This window comes from Saimiri boliviensis, chromosome 2 (assembly GCF_048565385.1).
Source record: "Saimiri boliviensis isolate mSaiBol1 chromosome 2, mSaiBol1.pri, whole genome shotgun sequence".
Taxonomy (NCBI): domain Eukaryota; kingdom Metazoa; phylum Chordata; class Mammalia; order Primates; family Cebidae; genus Saimiri; species Saimiri boliviensis.
In genome coordinates this window covers 233,386,454-233,406,845 of record NC_133450.1, presented here as the reverse complement: position 1 = coordinate 233,406,845, position 20,392 = coordinate 233,386,454, and the positions used below count along the sequence as shown (strand labels likewise).

The 20,392-nt window shown below is 39.5% G+C and overlaps 2 protein-coding genes across 7 annotated transcripts in view; one reads left to right on the top strand and one right to left on the bottom strand.

The window, feature by feature from the left end:
- The window catches only part of CENPP (centromere protein P), a 290,099-nt gene that overhangs the window by 78,162 nt on the left and 191,545 nt on the right, over positions 1 to 20,392 (bottom strand). The window lies entirely within an intron of this gene.
- ECM2 (extracellular matrix protein 2) overlaps positions 1 to 20,392 on the top strand; it is a 43,467-nt gene that overhangs the window by 9,582 nt on the left and 13,493 nt on the right. For 2 of the 6 annotated variants that reach the window (XM_010348802.3, XM_003938201.4), the window contains exons 2-6: positions 5,709 to 6,026; positions 10,999 to 11,187; positions 13,512 to 14,078; positions 16,599 to 16,714; positions 19,023 to 19,158. In XM_010348802.3, coding sequence (XP_010347104.2) covers positions 5,735 to 6,026; positions 10,999 to 11,187; positions 13,512 to 14,078; positions 16,599 to 16,714; positions 19,023 to 19,158 — 1,300 coding nt within the window. In that variant the 5' untranslated portion in view covers positions 5,709 to 5,734. Of the gene's footprint in view, positions 1 to 4,372; positions 4,498 to 4,558; positions 4,579 to 5,708; positions 6,027 to 10,998; positions 11,188 to 13,511; positions 14,079 to 16,598; positions 16,715 to 19,022; positions 19,159 to 20,392 lie in introns of those variants that run through there. The other 4 variants (XM_074395518.1, XM_074395519.1, XM_003938200.3 and 1 more) reach the window with 4 other exon arrangements.

Below are 20,392 nucleotides of genomic sequence, written 5' to 3'. Positions count from 1 at the left end.
TCCTCTAACTTCCTGAACATATAGAAATAAAGGTATAATGATTTTTAAAGACCTACTTAATTAGTATATCAGCAATGTCATTTCTGAATTGGTTTCAATAAATTGATTTTTCTCATTATGGGTCAATATTTCCTGTTTCTTTGTGTGCCTGGTAAATTTACATTGGATCCTAAAACATTTGTTAGGTTCTCTGAGACACTGTCAAGTTATTGTATGAAGTTTTTTGTTTGTTTGTTTGTTTTCCCGAAAGGATTGCTTTTAAGCTTTATTAAATGGACCACAGCAGTCTTTAGCCTAGGGCTAATTATTTTCCTCTACTGAGCTAATGCTCTTCTGAGTACTCTACCAGATGTGCTGTGAATTTTAAGGTTTTCCAGTCTGACTGGTGGAACACAATCTCCTCCTGGTCTTTTTTAAGTTCCAGAGATTTTTGTTGTTGTTGTTCCCTTGTTTTTTAGGTTAGTTCTTTTCCCATTCTGAATTATTAATAGTTTACTTACACACATGTGCTATCCAGTACTCAGTAGACTTCACATCTCGGGAAAGGTTTCTCTGGGTTAGCTCTCACCTCTCTGTACTCTGCCCTAAGAGCAGTAGTCTCTTTGGCATCTTTAGATTCCCAGCTCCGTCTTTTCAACTCAAGGAGGCTGCTGGACTCTGCCTAGGTTCCCCTTCCTGCCTGGAAACTCCCTCTAGGGAGTAAACAGGTCAATCACAAGTCTCTTTAGGCATTTGATTTGCATCTCCCTCAGGGATCACTGTCCTGGACTGTTCTTTGTTTAATGTTTGGAAAATGCTTCGTATATATGGTCCTATTTTTAAGTTGTTTCAGGTGGGAAGGTATATGTGGTTCCTGTTACTCCATGTTGGCTAGGAGTCAGGTTTGATAAGCTTTGTCATAATACTGGTGTAATGGCTGAATGATTCTCTAGGATGCGACCATGATGTGACTTCACAGACTCTCCAAAAGTCTGTTAAGTTACATCATGGTCGCATCCTAGAGAATCGTTCTACTTCATGGAACCACTCTGGTTACTAGTCGTCAAACTAGTAGGAATGTTGTTATGGCAATACAGGTAAGGTGATCTCCATAAAACCATGCTCATTTTCTTGGCCTCCAGGTGATATAAGGTTTACAGAATGTTAAAAATAGGTCAGTTAGTGACATTGGTACCTAGGCCAAGAACCCAGGGTGGCAACCATATGTTTGCTACTACCGATATAGGTTTCTACTAAGAAATAATCACAATATTTGCCAAGACGTAGCACTAATCATCCTGCATTTCCTAAACATTTGGGGAATAGACAGACACCACAGCTTGAGGAAGGCACGCATTACCCTGAGCTCATGCTCATGGTTTTCAATTTAGATATTGTTAGAATTTCCCACAGCCTGTCTTATGTTGGGAAGCAGACTTCTAAGATAGTAGCATCTGGATATCCATAGATTCAGTCATATGTCACTTAGCAAGAGGGATGCATTCTGAGAAATATGTTAGATTATTTTGTTGTACATCATAAAGTGTACTTACACAAACAACTTATATACACCTAGGCTGTATGGTAGAGCCTATTGCTCCTAGGCTACAAACCTGTACAGCATGTGACTGTACCGAAAATTACAGGCAACAGGAAAACAATGGTATTTGTGTATCTGAACACATCTAAAGCCAGGTGTGGGGGCTCATGCCTATAATCCTATGGAAGGCTATGGTGGGTGAATCACCTGAGCTCAGGAGTTTGAGACTAGCCTGGGCAACATAGACCTTGTCTCTACAAAAAATATAAAAATTAGCTGGGCATGGTGGCATTCACCTGTAGTCCCAGCTACTTGGGAGGCAGAGGTGCAAAGTTGGCTTGAGCCCAGGAGGCAGAGGTTGCAGTGAGTTGAGATGACTCCACTGCACTCCAGCCTAGGTGACAGCCAGACTTGTCTCTAAATAAATAAAAATTGTAATTCAACTTTATATACTTATTTTTTAAAAAAAATCTTTGACTTTCTTTGTCTAAAGTCTTCTTGATGTTTTAAATCTTTTCAAAAAACCAACTTTTCATTTCATTCATCTTTTCTATATATTTTTTTGAATTTCTGCTCTGATCTTTACCGTTTCATTTTTTCCACTAATTTTGGGTTTGGTTTGCTCTTGGTTTTCTAGTTCTTTAAGATGCATTATTAGGTTGTTTATATGAAGTTTTTCTACTTGTTAATATAGGTGTTTATTGCTATAAACTTCTCTCTTAATACTGCTTTTGCTGTATCCTATAGGTTTTGGTGTACTATGTTTTCATTTTCAAGTGTTTCAAGAATTTCAAAAATTTCCTTCTTAGTAACACTTGGCTTAAAACACAAATACAGGCTGGGCGTGGTGGCTCATGCCTGTAATCCAAGCACTTTGGAGGCCAAGGCGGGCGGATCACCTGAGGTCAGGAGTTCAAGACCAGCCTGACCAACATGGTGAAACTCCGTCTTAAAAACACACACACGGCCAGGCGCGGTGGCTCACGCCTGTAATCCCAGCACTTTGGGAGGCCGAGGCAGGTGGATCATGAGGTCAAGAGATCAAGACCATCCTGGTCAACATGGTGAAACCCCGTCTCTACTAAAAATACAAAAATCAGCTGGGCATGGTGGCACGTGCCTGTAGTCCCAGCTACTAGGGAGGCTGAGGCAGGAGAATTGCTTGAACCCAGGAGGCGGAGGTTGCGGTGAGCTGAGATCGCGCCATTGCACTCCAGCCTGGGTAACAAGAGCGAAACTCCGTCTCAAAAAAAAAAAACAAAAAAAAACACACACACACAAACACACACACACACACAGACACACATTGTACAGTTGTACAAAAACATTTTCTTTCTTTATAGCCTAATTCTATAAGCTTTTAGCTATTTGTATTTTTTTTTTTTTTTTTTTTTTTTTTTTTTGAGACGGAGTTTCGCTCTTGTTACCCAGGCTGGAGTGCAATGGCGCGATCTCGGCTCACCGCAACCTCCGCCTCCTGGGTTCAGGCAATTCTCCTGCCTCAGCCTCCTGAGTAGCTGGGATTACAGGCACGTGCCACCATGCCCAGCTAATTTTTTTGTATTTTTAGTGGAGATGGGGTTTCACCATGTTGACCAGGATGGTCTCGATCTCTTGACCTCGTGATCCACCCGCCTCGGCATCCCAAAGTGCTGCGATTACAAGCTTGAGCCACAGCGCCCGGCCGTATTTTTTAACTTTTCAAATATTTTTGTGAAAAACTGAGACAAACACACATTGGCCTAGGCCTACACTGGGTCAGGATCATCAATATCACTGTCTTCCACCTCCACATCTTGTCCTACTAGAAGGTCTTCATGGGAAATAATACAATAACAATGCCTTCTTCTGAAATACCTCCTCAAGGACCCACCTCAGGCTGCTGTATAGTTAGCTATTTTTTTTTAATAGGTAGAAGTATACTCTAAAATAATGATAAAAAGTATAGTATAGTAAACACATAAACCAGTAACATAGTTGTTTATTGAAGTATTATGTACTATACATAATTGTATGTGCTGTACTTTTATACGACTGGCAGTGCAGTAGGTTTGTTTCACCAGCATTACCCAAACACATGACGTTATGACATCTTTAGGCAATAAGAGTTTGTCAGCTCCATTATAATCTTATGGGATCATCATGGTATTATGCAATCTGCCACTGACAAAAAAGTCATTATGTGACACATGACTGTACTTCTTTGGTTAAATGGTCAGACAGAAAGATTGAGTCAAATGCTTGCAGGGTCTCTCAGATTTTATTTTTTGTTTTGAAACTGTCTTGCTGTGTTACCCAGGCTGCAATTATAGCTCACTACAACCTTGAACTTCTGGGTTCAAGTGAGGCTCCTGCCTCAGCCACCTGAGTAGCTAGGACTACAGGCATGCAGCACCATGCCCAGCTAATTTTTTATTTTTTTTTTTGTTGAGACAAGGTCTTGCTATGTTCCTCACTCTGGTCTTAAAGTCCTGGCCACAAGCAATCCTCCCACCTTTAGTCCTGGGATTACAGGTGTGAGGCACAGTGCCTGGCCTCTCAGGTATTTTCTAAGGTTCCAACAAGATGACTGGGTCAGCAGTCAGTCTATGGCCACTTGTTATCCCTTAATCCTTCAATGCTTCTTCTTTGCAGCTTAGGGTATTACTCTCTGTATGTAACATCACCTTGAATGTTTTACCATTCCTTCCCTTCACAGATTTGTTCTGGTTGGCAAAGGAGACCAAGGCAGGCCTATGAGAACTGAAATAAATTTCATCATTGAGCAAGCTAGTTACTTTCTCCTAAAATCACCACATACTTTAAATTCCCATTAAAAAGATAACAGCAGCAAATCTGTTGGGATTTGCATTCTTAGGACTCCTGGGGTTTTAGTTTATCCTCCATGTTGGCTGTGTAAAGGAGGCTCTTCATCTCAGGGAACACTGACAGTGAATGGACCCGAGGAGAGAGCTGGAGGAAAGCTGCAAGGGGTGTAGGTAGGGTGTGTGTGTGTGTGTGTGTGTGTGTGTGTGTGTGTGTGTGTAGAGAGAGCTGGAGGAAAGCTGCAAGGGGTGTAGGTAATGTGTGTGTGTCTATGTGTGTATGAATGTTTTTCTCAGCTGTAGAATTCTGAGAGGCAGTCAAAACTGCCAACCTTCCTTTGTAATACTAACTTAAGGCCAAGAAAGACTGGCTGAGTGAATCTTTTGACGACAGGTGCTGCAGCACCTTGGTGGAGGTTTCTCTTGTCCCTGACGACCAGATTTCAAAGGGATTGCACCAGTCTGTCTGACCGTAATGCTACTACTGTACCAAGAGTGCCCAAATATTCATTTCTTAAATGTTTTTCAGCTTTATCACGTGCAAATCCCTATACTGCCTCTGAGACCAGCTAATTAAAGGGTTACTTTTCTGACTCTTACCTCCTTATAGTTGATGCTAGTTGACTGTTATTTTTATATGGTACAATCATGCCCTTCCCCCTAGGCAATTATAAAGCTACAGAATAAAAGCACAAAAGAGAGTGGCTGGGAAAATGGGTTGTGGATTACTTCAGTCACAGAATTTCTTAGCAAACAGGTGGAGAACAATCTCCCAAGTAATCTTTGAAAACCTGCAGAACAGTAGGGCCCAGAGATCCACCACCTTTACTGGTAGTGAGAGTTTCCCTGGAACACAGCCATGCTCATTTGTTTACATATCATCTATGGCTGCTTTCATGCTACAAGGACAGAGCTGAATAGTTATGACAGACGACGTGAAGCCTATGATGCCTTAAATATTTACTATCTGGCCCTTTAGAGAAAAAGTTTTCTAATTCCTGGTCTAAAGATAAAGGTAAGATACAAAAAAGGTCTGGCCAGGTGTGGGGACTCATGCTGTAATCCCAGCACTTTGGGAGGCCAGTGGGAGGAGGACTCCATGAGCCCAGGAGTTTGAGGTTGCAGTGAGTCATAACTGAACCATTACATTCCACCCTAGGTGATGGAGTAAGACCCATTCTCTATTAAAAAAAAAAAAAAGTTTTTGATTTTGATAGAAGAATTCCAAATTATGATACGGCAGTAATACCATAGCAGATAGCCCATTTATCATAAGTGTAATTTCTGAAAGACTTGCCTACTAAGGCATACAAGCAAATATATAAGCCAATTTTCAGAGGTAAAAATTCAGTCACCACTAACTTTGAAATATTGTTTCATTCTAGAAATCGGCCAGTGAAAAAAGTCAAACATGAAGTTTGCAGTTCTGTTTTGTTTTTTTCTGCTTATCATTTTTCAAACTGACTTGGGACAAAATGAAGAAATTCCTAGGAAGCAAAGGAGGAAGATATATCACAGAAGGCTGAGGAAAAGCTCAACCTCACCCAAGCACAGATCAAACAGACAGCTTGGAATTCCGCAAACAACAATTCTTACACCAGTAGCAAGACTTCCTATTGTTAACTTTGATTATAGCATGGAGGAAAAGTTTGAATCCTTTTCAAGTTTTCCTGGAGTAGAATCAAGTTATAATGTGTTACCAGGTAAGAGAACCATATGAGAGAGAGAGAAGGAGGGAGGAGGGTGAGAGATGGTGTGGAGAAAGAGAGTGAGAGAGAGAGAAAGAACATCTCTATGAAGATAATTTTCCAAAGAAAAATCCAGGTTATTATATTACCTTTGGCTTATGTTTCTACAAACATACATTTTTAAATAATTTAAAATAATTTAAAAAGTAATTTAAGGAACATATTTGTAATACAAAATTATTAGACAAAAATTACTTATTCTACAACTATATTTACAAAATCATAGTTACCATTTTGGTTTATTTATTTCCAGTATGTTTACTATGCATGTATTTTAAATAGCTGTATTGCTAAAACAAATAATATAAACACTTATAAACTGCCTTTCCATTTATGACACTAGATAATCTAGAATACAGAAATAAATTATTCAGATGATTCTGTGAACATACAGCTATTACATATTTTCAACCAAAAATTTTCAACCACAAATATAATTAAAGCCACTGAGTTCACTTTATATAGGTTAAACCATTGACTTTTTTTTTTTTTTTTTGAGATGGAGTTTCGCTCTTGTTACCCAGGCTGGAGTGCAATGGCGCGATCTCGGCTCACCGCAACCTCCGCCTCCTGGGTTCAGGCAATTCTCCTGCCTCAGCCTCCTGAGTAGCTGGGATTACAGGCACGCGCCACCACGCCCAGCTAGTTTTTTTGTATTTTTAGTAGAGACAGGGTTTCACCATATTGACCAGGATGGTCTCGATCTCTTGACCTCGTGATCCACCCGCCTCGGCCTCCCAAAGTGCTGGGATTACAGGCTTGAGCCACCGCGCCCGGCACCATTGACTTTTTAAAGATTGAAAAGACTAAAAATTCTGCTAAAGATTTCAACTAGCATTTTTAAAAACTAGTATTAAATGGTTCACATTTTCCCAGATTTGGAAGAAAAAAGTAATTATAGACCTGTTACCATTAAATAAAACTTTTTAAAAATACCAGGAAATATAACCATGTAATTTTCTGTGGCTGTTATTTCATACATTGTCTCAATACAGCTAAGTGCTACTTCATGATTATTTCCATGAAGTTAACAGAAATAATATACAATTATCCTGAAAATAAGCAATTTAGGCCACACTTACAATGTGATTAGGAAAAGAAAGGAAGAGAATCAACTTTAAAAACTTGTAATAATAGTGTACCCATAACTGCTAAAGAATGATGTCAATTTTTTTTAGTTAAGTGGAAAGACAGCTAAGCTATAATAATGGAAAATAAAAAGGCCAAGAAAGAAGTATTCATAATGTGATCTCAAACTTGTTTAAAAAATATTTTTATACGTACTAAAGGGTGGTATGCTTAAAGGTGTAGAAGATATATACTAAACATTTCCAAATTGTCCAAAAATGTTTTTCAGTGATTTTACAGTAATTTTTGATTCTATCGCCACACATAACACAAAATTCTCTTTCACCCATTTTAAAGTATACAATTCAATAGCATTTACTACATTCACAATATTGTACAACCATCACCACTATCTTGTTTCTGAACATTTTCATCCCACCAAAAGGAAACTCTGTAACTAAATTCCTCATTCCTCCCTACTCACAGGGCTTGGCAACCACCAATCTATTCTGTCTGTGCCTATGAATTTGCTCTGGAAATTTCATGTAAATGGAATCGTATAATGTGTGTCCTTGTGTATCTGACTTCTTTACTTCGTATAATGTTTTTAAAGTTCACCCATGATTAGCCTGTATCACTGTATCAGAACTTCATTGCTTTTTGTGGCTGAATAACATTCCATTGTATGGCAATACCGTATTTGTTTATCCATATTGTTTATCAGTTGATGAACATTTGGGCTGCTTCCACCTTTTGGGTATCATGAGTAGCACAGCTATGAACATTAATATAAGTTTTATTTCAACACCTATTTTCAATTCTTTTGGGTATATACTTAGGAGTGGAACTGTTGGGCCATTCAGTAATTCTATATTTAATTTATTGATTAACTACCAAATGTTTTCCAAAGTGGCTACACTGCTATATTCCCACCAGCAATGGAAGAGGATTCTAGTTTCTCTACATTCCTGCCAACAATTGTTATTTATTTTTAATTATAGCCGTTCTTGTACGAAGTGGTATCTCATTGTGCTTTTGATTTGCATTTCCCTAACAACTAATGATGTTAAGCACCTTTTTATGTGCATGTTGTCTATCTATATATCTTCCTTGGAAAAGTAGCTATTCAAGCTCTATTCCTATTTGTTTCAAGAGATGGAGTCTTGCTCTGCTGTCCAGGCAGGAGTACAGAGTACAGTGGTATAATCATAGCTCACTGCAGTCCTGAACTGCAGTCTTGAACTCACCGCAAGTCTTAGCTTCTGTGATCCTCTGCCTCAGCCTCCCAAGTAGCTGGGACTACAAGAATGCACCACCACATGTGGCTAACTTTTAAACTTTTTTGTAGAGACAGGTTCCCATTATGTTGTCCAGGCTGTTCTCAAATTCCTGGCCTCAAGAAATCTTCCCTCCTTGACCTCCCAAAGTGCTGAGATTACAGGCGAGAGCTACTGTATTGGGGCAAGCCCATTTTTTAATTGCATTGTCCCTCCATAGGTGAGTTCTAAGAGTTCTTTATATATATTCTGGATATCAGGACCTTATCAGATATATGACTTCACATATTCTCTCTCATTGTGTACACTGTTCTTTAATCTTCTTAACAATGTCCTTTGACACACAAAATTTTTAATTTTGATGAAATCTTTTATCTTTTTCTTTAGGTATCATATCTAAGAATCCACTGCCAAATGGGAGGTCATAAAGATTTGCCCCTATGGATTTTTCAAAGAGTTTTATAGTCTTAGCTCTTGCATTTAGAGGGAAGGTCTAAATATAAAGATATATTTGGTCTTAGATCCATTTTGAGGTAATTTTTGTATTTGGTGAAAGGCAGGGATTCAGATTCATTCTCTTCCTGGTGTTGTCCCAGCACCAGTTGTTGAAGATTGTTCTTTCCTCCACCGAATTGTCTTGACACCCTTTTTGAAAATCAATTGTTCATAGACGTATGCCTGACTTTCAATGTTCCATTGGTCTATACATCTATCCTTACACTAGTATAACACACTGACAAAAGCTGATTATCCTATCTTTATAGTGAGCTTTGTTCTTTTTTCTCAAGGCTGTTTTGGTTATTTGGAATCCCCTATAATTCCACATGAATTTAAGGATCAGCTTTTCCATTTCTGCAAAAAAAGGCCATGGAAATTTTTATAGGGTGCAGTGCTTTTAATAACCAAGAAGAAACTCATATGGTATTTTTGTTCAGAGGAGTAACTGGGTAGGTAGGATTAGCCTCTTCCAAGAATCTAAATGAGAGATGGGTAGGGCCTGAATTGGGCTGAGTTAGAGGTCAGGGAAAGACGGGGACTAATGTGAGAAGCTCATTTGGAGGTGGAACTTGGGGACAGTGGCTCAGATGGAAGAAAGTTATCTGGAATGACACCAGGGTTGAAAGGAAAACATCCCCTCTAATACTTTCCTCAGCTTTCTAATGGCCTGCTTAGCTGATACACTTATCCATATATCTACAATCTTGTATGTTAGGGAAATGAATGTATTAAAACCACTGCATCGAGCACTTTGTTTATTTATTTATTTAGAGACAGTCTTGCTCTGCCACCCGGGCCAGAGTGTAGTGGAATGATTGTGGCTCGCTGCAACCTCCACCTCCCAGGTTCAAGCGACTCTCATGCCTCAGTTTCCCGAGTAGCTGGAACTACAGGCATGTGCCACAACACTTAGCTAATTTTTTTTTTTTTTTTTTTGAGACGGAGTTTCGCTCTTGTTACCCAGGCTAGAGTGCAATGGCACTATCTCAGCTCACCGCAACCTCTGCCTCCTGGGTTCAGGCAATTCTCCTGCCTCAGCCTCCTGAGTAGCTGGGATTACAGGCACGTGCCACCATGCCCAGCTGATTTTTTTTATTTTTAGTAGAGATGGGGTTTCACCATGTTGACCAGGATGGTCTCGATCTCTCGACCTTGTGATCCACCCGCCTCGGCCTCCCAAAGTGCTGGGATTACAGGCTTGAGCCACCGCGCCCGGCTTAATTTTTGTATTTTTAAAGGAGATGGGGTTTCACCATGTTGCCCAGGCTGGTCTCAAACTGTTGGCCTCAAGTTATCCACCCAACTCAGTCTCCCAAAGTGCTGGGATTACAGGCATGAGCTACCGCACCCAGCCAGTATTAAGCACTTTAAAAGGGTGAACATTACAGTATGTGAATTATATTTCAATAGCCTAATAAGCCATAAAAGAGATAGCTACAATGTCTCATTGAGGCATCACAGAAGCATGCTGTCTGGTTTTACCTATTCCCATTTGCATATCAAGGGTGGGCTGTGAGCTCATCATTAGTGCTATCTCAGCTCTCTGATCACATGATGGAACTCTACTGCCAGGTGGCTTAAGAAGTTAGGTGTAGCCAAACAATTTGCTTTGGTCAGTATAATTAGACACTTTTAGAGCTCATGTGTGATTTTCAACCTCACATTCCCATTACTGTAGTGATCAGGACAGCCTGCTTATAGATGAATCCTGAGTGAGTATGATGAACTGAGCCCCTGTGTACCCACATTAGACACAAAGTATAAATAAAAAATAACTGAGATTTGGGGATTGTTTGTTGCTGTCGTATAATTTAATCTATCCTGACGGATATAAAATGAAAGCACAATTCAGCCCCAAGTTACCATGAGGAGTTCACTCTCAGAGCAGAAGTGAAGGAGAGCCTGTGAAAAGCATTTCAGCATTTCTTATGTCTATAAGACATTTTTACCCTATATATGGATGCACAGAGAATTCTACTCTTGTGTGATTACAGCAGTTTTATTTTACACTCTGTTCACTTCCATTCACAGTTTTGCTGGTAACCATATAAGGAATTTAAATTTGTGCTTTTATTTTCTTCTAGGAAAGAAGGGACACTGTTTGGTAAAGGGCATAACCATGTACAACAAAGCTGTGTGGTCACCTGAGCCCTGCACTACCTGCCTCTGCTCAGATGGAAGAGTGCTTTGTGATGAAACCATGTGCCATCCCCAGAGGTGCCCCCAAACAGTTATACCTGAAGGGGAATGCTGCCCAGTCTGCTCTGCTACTGGTACAGAGATTTAGCTAAACAAAATAATCAGTGTGTGATTAATCTTTAATAACTTCCATTTGTTTTTGTTACTAATTTTAGTTTAAAATGATGATATCTTAGTCATTTGAGTACTTAAAATATTGGCAAAATGCTGATTAAGATAGAAAATATCTGGGGAAGTGTACGGTAGGGGATACAAATAATAGACTGTAGCTTTATAGTTGTAGCTCTATCAGATTCAGTAAGCTTGGATGAGATTACATTTCACATTTGACTCTCAGCTTTAGAGATATGGTAACAGAATTTCTACAACTAACAGATTCAAGTTCTTATTGAGTTAAGGGCTCTGCTTTGATCTGTATGTGTTATCTCACTTAATCCAGTGCAACAGGGCTATATCACCTTGAAGTCAGGTTAAACAAAGGAAGTGATTTGCATCTAGACAGAATAAAGCCCCAACCCTCTGGCTATACTCAACCATTCAAAGGCAGCACAGGAACCCACATCACTGCTTGGATAATCCCAGGAAAATGCAGAAGTGTGGCCTGAAGCATGATTTTCTCATGTGGCACTTCTGTGTGCAGGAGATCACAGCATGGGTTTTGCTGGCTGCCCACAGACCCCTTCTCAATGAGGCTCATACCAGCCTGAATGGAAGACCCTTTGGAGGGAGGCCCAGTCTCCTCCAAGAAAAGCCTAACCAATACCTTATGAAAATAAGCAAATAAATACTTGTTAAATAATTGGATGGGAAGGGATAGGGACATTTTCTCTTGTCTATAACTGAGGTAGATTGCTCCCATGCACACAGATAATCACAAGGTAGGTGTCTACAAAAGTCTCCTGCCAGGAAAAACTTTTGAGTGTTTAGAAATTGTGTTTTGCTTAATATTACCAAATAGTTCACTAGTGTTTAAAAAAAGATTCCTTGGAGTAAAATAAATACAAGGTTTACAAACTAAGAGTCACAAATTTCAGACATTTTTTTCAAAAGACTTACAGTATTCTCAAAATGTAGTTATTTTGGAAAAATAAACTTGGATATACAGGAAAGATTTTAAATGTTTCAATATGGTAGCGTTAGTTTCCTTTTACTAACTTTTTCCTATTCTCCTTCTGCATGTTTTGCTAGAGATGTGAAAAAATAACTCACAAACTTTATAATATATACTGAATTGATATCTCAAGTAATTTCTCAAAATAATTATATTTCCCGAGTTCTTTTTGGGAGTAGTTTATACATAGTAGTAAATAAAAATAGGCAGACGATTAAGTAAATTTATAAATCTTGATGGAAGAAAATGTATGTGCTCTGGCTGGGCTCAGTAGCTCAGGCCTGTAATCCCAGCACTTTGGGACATCAAAGTGGGAGGATCACAAGGTCAGGTGTTTGACACCAGCCTGGTCAACATGGTGAAATGCAGTCTCTGCTAAAAATACAAAAATTAGCCAGATGTGGTGGCGGGCGCCTGTAATTCCAGCTATTCGGGAGGCTGACGACGCAGGAGAATCGCTTGAACCTGGGAGGTGGAGGTGGTAGTGAGCCAAGATCATTCCACTGCAATCCAGCCTGGGCAACAGAGCAAGACTCTCTCTCGGTGGGGTGGTGGAGGGGGGAAGAAAAGAAAATGTATGCACTGTGAACTCAGTTCTTCCTAGAAATGTTTACTCAGAGTGAATCACTTAAGTCCAGAATGTCATTTGTAAGTCTCAGATATTAAAAATGATTTAAGCATAGAGTGTGGAGAGAGAAGGAGGAAAACTTTCTCTATATAATTCTGAATTTCAGAGGATGGCGTTAGGATGCCATAGAAAAAAATAATGACCAGTCTATAAACGAAAGTTGGTTTCGCTGCTATAAGCAAGTAACACACACACCTGTTTCACTTTTTAAATGTCTGGTAAGCAGTCTGTAAATTCTTTACATTCATTAGCAATAGCCCCAGTGAACAGAACAGTATCTATTATAAAGGTATCACATCTGATTATAACACAATCTCACAATAAAAGTGCTTACCATTTTGCCTCATGTCGCAATATTATTCCCTCCTTAGTCACCAGGTAGCAAGATAGTTTAGCAAAAATAAGTATGAAGTTATTTAATGCAAAAATTACTATTAAGGCCCACAAGTGAAAAAAGAATCTGTAACAGATCTTACAAAATAGAAATAAAGTGACTATTAAAACTTTTTTAAGCAAAAATTTCAAGGTGCATTTCATCTTTAAATTGCACTCAAATACTTGGAGGGAATAATATTTACTAATCTCATTTTCGTTATGATTTTTCCTTTTATTAATATCATCAACTTGTCTCTGCTACCTTCTTCTTGCGTGGTCATTAGTCTCCTATTCTCTACTCAGTGGTATACCGTTAAATGATAGAACTGAATTTTCTGGTGATTCTTCAGAACAAAGAGAACCTACCAATTTACTTCATAAGCAACTGCCACCTCCTCAGGTGGGAATGGACCAAATATTAAGAAAAGAAGCACTTCAATCTGAGGAGGATGAAGAAATGAAAGAAGAAGATACAGAGCAAAAGAGACAGACCCCTGGATCTAGAAACCAGGGGCAACTTCATAGTGAGGGGGACAGCAGAGGAGGAGACAGAAAGCCGAGACCTGAAGAGGAGAGGAGGCTGACACACCAGCAACAACGCCAAGGCAGGGAGGAGGAGGAGGTAGAGGAGAGTGAGGAGGGTGAGGAAGACGAGGAGGACGAGGAGGACCCGGTAAGAGGAGATATGTTTCGAATGCCTTCTCGATCCCCACTTCCTGCTCCTCCCAGAGGCACACTGCGCCTGCCAAGCGGATGCTCTCTGTCCTATAGGACCATTAGCTGTATCAATGCCATGCTCACTCAGATACCACCGCTGACAGCACCACAGATAAAAAGTCTGGAGCTTGCTGGTAAGAGATGATGACTTCTGCTTTTATTTTGTGCTTTAAAATGACTCTTAGTAGCCGGGTGCAGTGGCTCATGACTGTAATCCCAGCACTTTGAGAGGCCAAGGTGGCAGGATCACCTGAGATCAGGGGTTTAAGACCAGCCTGGGCAACATGGTGAAACCCTATCTCTACTGAAAATACAAAAATTAGCTGGGCATGGTGGCGCATGCCTGTAATCTCAGCTACTTGGGAGGCTGAGGCAGGAGGATCGTTTGAACCCAGGAGGTGGAGGTTGCAGTAAGCTGAGATCATGCCACTGTACTCTGGTCTGGGCAATAGAGCAAGAGTCTATCTCAAAAAAAAAAAAAAAAAAAAAAAAAAAAAAGGTAAAAGTAAATGACTCTTAGCCAGGTGCAGTGGTATACATCTGTACTCTCAGCTACTCAGGAGGCTGAGGTGGGTGAATGGCTTCAGCCCAGTAGTTTGAGACCAATGAAGGTAACATAGCAAGACCCTGTCTCTTAAAAAAAAAAAAAATGCGAACGATTCTCATTTTCTCATTGCTCTATGAGGATTGTATTTTAATTTCATCCTAAAAATTGATCCTGAATAGAGTAATTTCATAATCTTCAAATAGATAAATAAACAAAGATATAGCTGTCTACTGCAGAATAGCAGTTAGGTATAAAGCAAACTCCAAATCAAATGATTATTTTCTACTGATGTCTGTTAAAAGTCAGCTTTAAGGAGGTATAATTTATATAGAGTAAAACTTATTTTTAGTATATAGTTCTGAGTTTTGACAGATGCATATAGTCGTGTAACCACCATTAAAATTAAGATATAGAATATTCCATCACTCCCCAAAATTCTTTGTTTTCCCCTCCACCAGTCACTAGCCACCACAGAACACTGATCTGTTTTCTGTCTCTATAGTTTTGCCTTTCCCAGAGTATCACATAAATGAAATCATACAATACATAGCCCTTTCAGTCTGGCTTCTAATGTTTTTAAGAGCCACTCATTTTGTTTTGTGTATCAGTAGTTCATTCTTCTCTACTGCCAAGTAGTGTTCCATCACGTGGATGGGCCACGGTTTCCTACCAGCTGAAGGTCATCTGAGTTGTTTTCAGTTTGGGGCGATTATGTATAAAGTTGCTGTAAACATCCACGTACACATGTTTGTGTGGACCTAAGTCTTCACTTTTCTGTGGCAATGCCCAGGAGTGGGACTGCTGAGTGATATGGTAAATACATATTTAAGTATATAAGAAACTGCTCGACAGTTCTCTAAAGTGGCTGATCCTTTCCCACCTGCATGCTGGGGAGCTCCTGCCTCTCCGAAGCTTGCCAGCACTTGGTACTGTCAGCTGTTTTTTCCTTTCGTTTTAGACATTCTAGTGGGAATGTGGTTGTCTAGACCTTTTGCCCATGTTTCCATAGGACCACATGGGAGGGCTCCTGAGTGGAGGAACAGCAGGACCAGGTGTGAGAGGCTGGCTGGTGGGGACACTTTGGGTGCTGTGAGCGGCAGGAGCATTTGTCTGGGTCATGAGGCCCCCATGCCAGGGGTGGCCCTGGAGATGCTGGGATGAGGAGAGCTGAAAAGGTCAACACATTTGTGCAGGGATGGCCATCTGTGACAGGACATTGTCAGTGTCAAACATATTAGAAGCTTCTATGGCTTCTCTGACAAAGGATTTCATCCACTTTCATATGATCACCTAAGGAATTCCTCTCATGCTCAGCAAAGCCCCTTCTTCCTGTGGCCTGTGCACCACATATGCTCTGCCCTAAGAAAACCCAATTTGTGAAAGTCTAAAGTCTTGGAAAAGATAAATGACCCACACTGAGCTACACTGTTCTGGTTTTATAAGAAGGTCACCATGTGGCTTTTATGGTATGTACAACTGGTATGCTCACTTACTGGGTTTAAAAATTGACTACTGAACTTAACTACATGTTAAAACCCATAAAATTAAAGCATGTAGTAACCTTTGTAGATTGAAGCTGTAGAAGCATAACATTAGATCTGAGAAAGTTGGGAGATGATCTCCCCAAGCTTCTTATACAGATATGGAGACAGGCTCAGAAGAGGTGAGTGACTTGCATGAGCATTCATCAACAAAAACAGCAGGTTTCAAGCCCAAGGAAATAGCTATGGGAAAATATGAAGAATAAAAAACAGCTTCTGTATAATCTTCCACATCTTTGTTATAAATGTACAATGCTACCAGTACTCTCCAGCAGACCACATTCTGGCTGTGTTAGTATCTTCATCTAAACCATGATATACTTACAACCTTAGAGAGATGAATCCTTAGAGAGAAAATGTCAACTACGTTAAACCATCTAGTTCCAGCCTGTTATTTTTATGAATATGCATTTGTTTGTATAATATATATACTGTCCTTGTTCTGAGTATTGCTTTCTCCTCCAGATAAAGCTCTCTCTTGATATCTATGTACACACAAACCCATACATGTGTGTACATGTATGTATATGCACACATGCCTAAAACATAACTGCTGTGTGTCCTAGGCAATTCCATCGCCTCCATCCCAGATGAAGCATTTAATGGATTACCAAATTTGGAAAGGCTTGATCTGAGCAAAAATAATATCACTTCTTCAGGCATAGGTTCAAAAGCATTCAAGGTAAATACATGCTCTGATTTGTACATAATAATCTATTTGGACGAATGGCTTCACTATGACTTGCATTGGTTGGAGATGGAAAGGGAGGAAAAGAAAAATGTTTCTAATTGGTAGTTTTCTTCTAAGAAAGTTTGCTCTCTGATGTCCCTAAAGTGCATTCAAGTTTTCTTTTGCATATGGTTTATTGTTTTATATACTTTTAGCTTTGCTGTAAGGGCACCGACAATAGCATCAGTGACAAAACTAACAATTTTAATTTATGGAGTAGTTTCTCCCCAGGTAACTGAACACATGCTAAAATCTGGTCTCTTAGCATATGAAGTATTTTCTGGAAATAACGTGAGCCTATCTAGAACCTCTATTAACATTTTTCAGGCCTGCAAGACACTGTTTCCTTATTTTCTGTGCAATGAACAAAACCTGATGAAGGATACTTTGGCAGAAGGGGTTCTGGAAAAAGAAACAGGCTCAGATAAAAATTAGGGATAGCCTGGGAAAGAAGAGGGAAAGAGAGAACAGGAAACAGCATAGAACAAACCCTTGAAAGATACAAATTGGATTAGTTTTTTTTTTTTTAAGGGGGCTGAGTGAGGTGGCTCATCCCTGTAATCCCAACACTTTGGGAGGCCAAGGCAGGTAGATTACCTCAGATAGGGAGTTCAAGACCAGCCTGACCAACATGGAGAAATCCTGTCTCTACTGAAAATACACAATTAGCTGGGCGTGGTGGTGCATGCCTGTAATCCTAGCTACTGGGGAGGCTGAGAGGCTGAGGCAGGAGAATCTTTTGAACAGTGAGCCGAGATCGTACCACTGCACTCCAGCCTGAGTGATAGAGCAAGACCCTGTCTCAAAAAAATAAAAAACAAAACCATGGTGAGAAAAGAGGAGAGGAGTCAAGGAATTTCAGGAGAAACAAAGAGCCAAAAGAGAAAGGGTTTATGTTTGTAAACAAAAACTCATAAAAGTATGTGTTTGAAAAGCCAAAATAAAACACTACATTCCACTAAACGAAACTGTTACTACCTTGGGCAGTCTTCTGGGTCTTCCACCCACTCTTCAGACAAATCACTGGCCTCTTATATTCTCAGTTCCTGGTTCTTATCTGGAATCTAGGCTGGCAATAAGAGGGTTCCCCATTCACATCCTAGACCTACTTCACGTTATCTATCCTTCTCCTAGAAAATGGCTAGCATTAGGGAGTCCTTTTCTTATATTTGACCAAGAGAAAAATACTGTAGGAGATTACCTCCTTTTCTTGCTTTGGAATTCTCTGTTCCATTCCAAAACTGTTGAAATTTGAATATGATCACTGGAGAAGTGAATCACTCCATAGGACTTCATTAAAATCTACCCAACCACAGTTCCCCACTTTTGGTGGTATGGGCCAGGTTTGACCAATGAACATATAACTACAAATGTGAAAAGACATTTTTCCAGACAGTCACCTGTTTGGATGCCATATAGGAATAGCTTGTGATATTTGTATTCCTTAGTTTTGAAAATTTTCCACAGTAATTAGTGTTATTTCTTTTTTTTTTTTTTTTTTGAGACGGAGTTTCGCTCTTGTTACCCAGGCTGGAGTGCAATGGCGCGATCTCGGCTCACCGCAACCTCCGCCTCCTGGGTTCAAGCAATTCTCCTGCCCCAGCCTCCTGAGTAGCTGGGATTACAGGCACGCACCACCATGCCCAGCTAATTTTTTGTATTTTTAGTAGAGACGGGGTTTCACCATGTTGACCAGGATGGTCTCGATCTCTCAACCTTGTGATCCACCCGCCTCGGCCTCCCAAAGTGCTGGGATTACAGGCTTGAGCCACCGCGCCCGGCCCCTAATTAGTGTTATTTCATTACCTTTCCAGAATAGATAAAAAACTGAGTTGCAAATATGTTAAAAGGATTGATTGCTATCTTGTTAGCAGTTATGACAGATTCAGATTACTGCATGATTTCATGAAATTTCCATCTATTTCTATAAAGGTGGAAACCTAAGATCTAGCAGGTATGACCAATCCAGTAGTTATAGTAGCTTTCTCTCTCTAAAGATGCAACATAAACATGGTGAATAGGCTACAAAATCATCAAATGTAGTCTGCTGAAAATCCCTGAAAATCAATGCTATTACTAGGATCAATATCAACCTGGCGGGGGAATATAGGGTTTGCTGTGTGGCCTGGAGACTACTATTTAAGCCTAAGAAAGGATAGGTTTGTGAGACTTTTAGTCAGTGCTTCAAAACGACCATTACGTGAAATGTGACTGCACAGCATGACCAGATAAAAAGGTAACTTTGAGATTTGTTTTTAAGCTTCTGAAGAAGTTAATGCGTTTGAATATGGATGGAAATAATTTGGTACAGATTCCTTCAGAATTACCATCTACATTAGAAGAACTTAAAATCAATGAGAACAATCTTCAGGCTATTGATGAAGAAAGTTTATCAGGTATTTAATATTTGTTTTTCAATGATATGCTTCCTTATAACCTTTCTTATATAGTCTTATGGAAATTTTATTTACAGTATTGCCAAAAGAATAAATAGTAAACATTTTTAGTTACTTAACTATTTGAGTTGATAAAACTTCTTTTAACTACTGACTGGTAAAACGTTAAATGAATTTTAAACTGCCTGTTGTCTTTGTACCTTACCCATAAATAACACTGTTTCTCAATGATTCCAGTTCTCATTATTCACAAGACAATAACTTTACTACAAATCCAAAATATTTGAAGAATTACATTCGATATTCCCTACACCATCATGTGTTTTGTGTTTTGGATCAACAATTTTGTTGGTTCTTAGTAACAACTAACCAGTGCCATGGTTTGTTGATTGGATCTCCTTTATCACTCTGACGGTCAATACATCCCATCAACAACTCTTGCTGCCTCCAATCACCTTGCTATTTTCATTTATCATGTGTTGGAATCTAAAAACAAAACTAAGCACGTGGGAATTATGCATGAAATATGAACAAATAGGCACTGCATATGAGGCTGAGATGCTGTCCTACAAAGAAAGCGTATGCTCTTCATAGTATTAACTTTGGCTTTGGCAATTTTGTGCCTGAGAGGGCTTGGGCTGGAACTTCTGGTACTCATGCATCACTGAAGTCCTGCTAACTCCACACCTCATAGCATGTGGATGTGCAGCTCCCACCATGGCCTAGCTTTCTGACAGATTTTAGTGAGGGTGCCCCACGTTCTGTGCACTTGACATTGCTGGAACCAGCTCGTCTTCTGCTTGTTTCTGGACTGTGCTAGATAGCTGAGTTGTCATATTGTGATCCTGTATAGAAGAGGCTTCATCACATTTTACTTTTCATGAATTCTAGCTAATGTCTTTGATTATACTGTGTGCTTTTTTGAAACAAAGACTGCCTACATTTTCTTTTATCTTCCTAACAGTCTAGCATAGCTCTTGAGGTACGGTGTTCAACACAGTTTACTTTATTTGAAATATATTTATTATGTAAATGATGATAAACAAAGCCTTTAAAGGAATAAAACAATTCAATCATTTCCTGTAGCTCCCAAAAAACTTCATAGGAACAAAACACTTCTGGTACTGAGAAAAGAACAATAATAATGAGAATTGCCAAATCTGAGGATTAGATAGTTATGGAAATACTCAATTCCCAGATGGATTTCAGGACACACAGAAAAACATCAATAAAC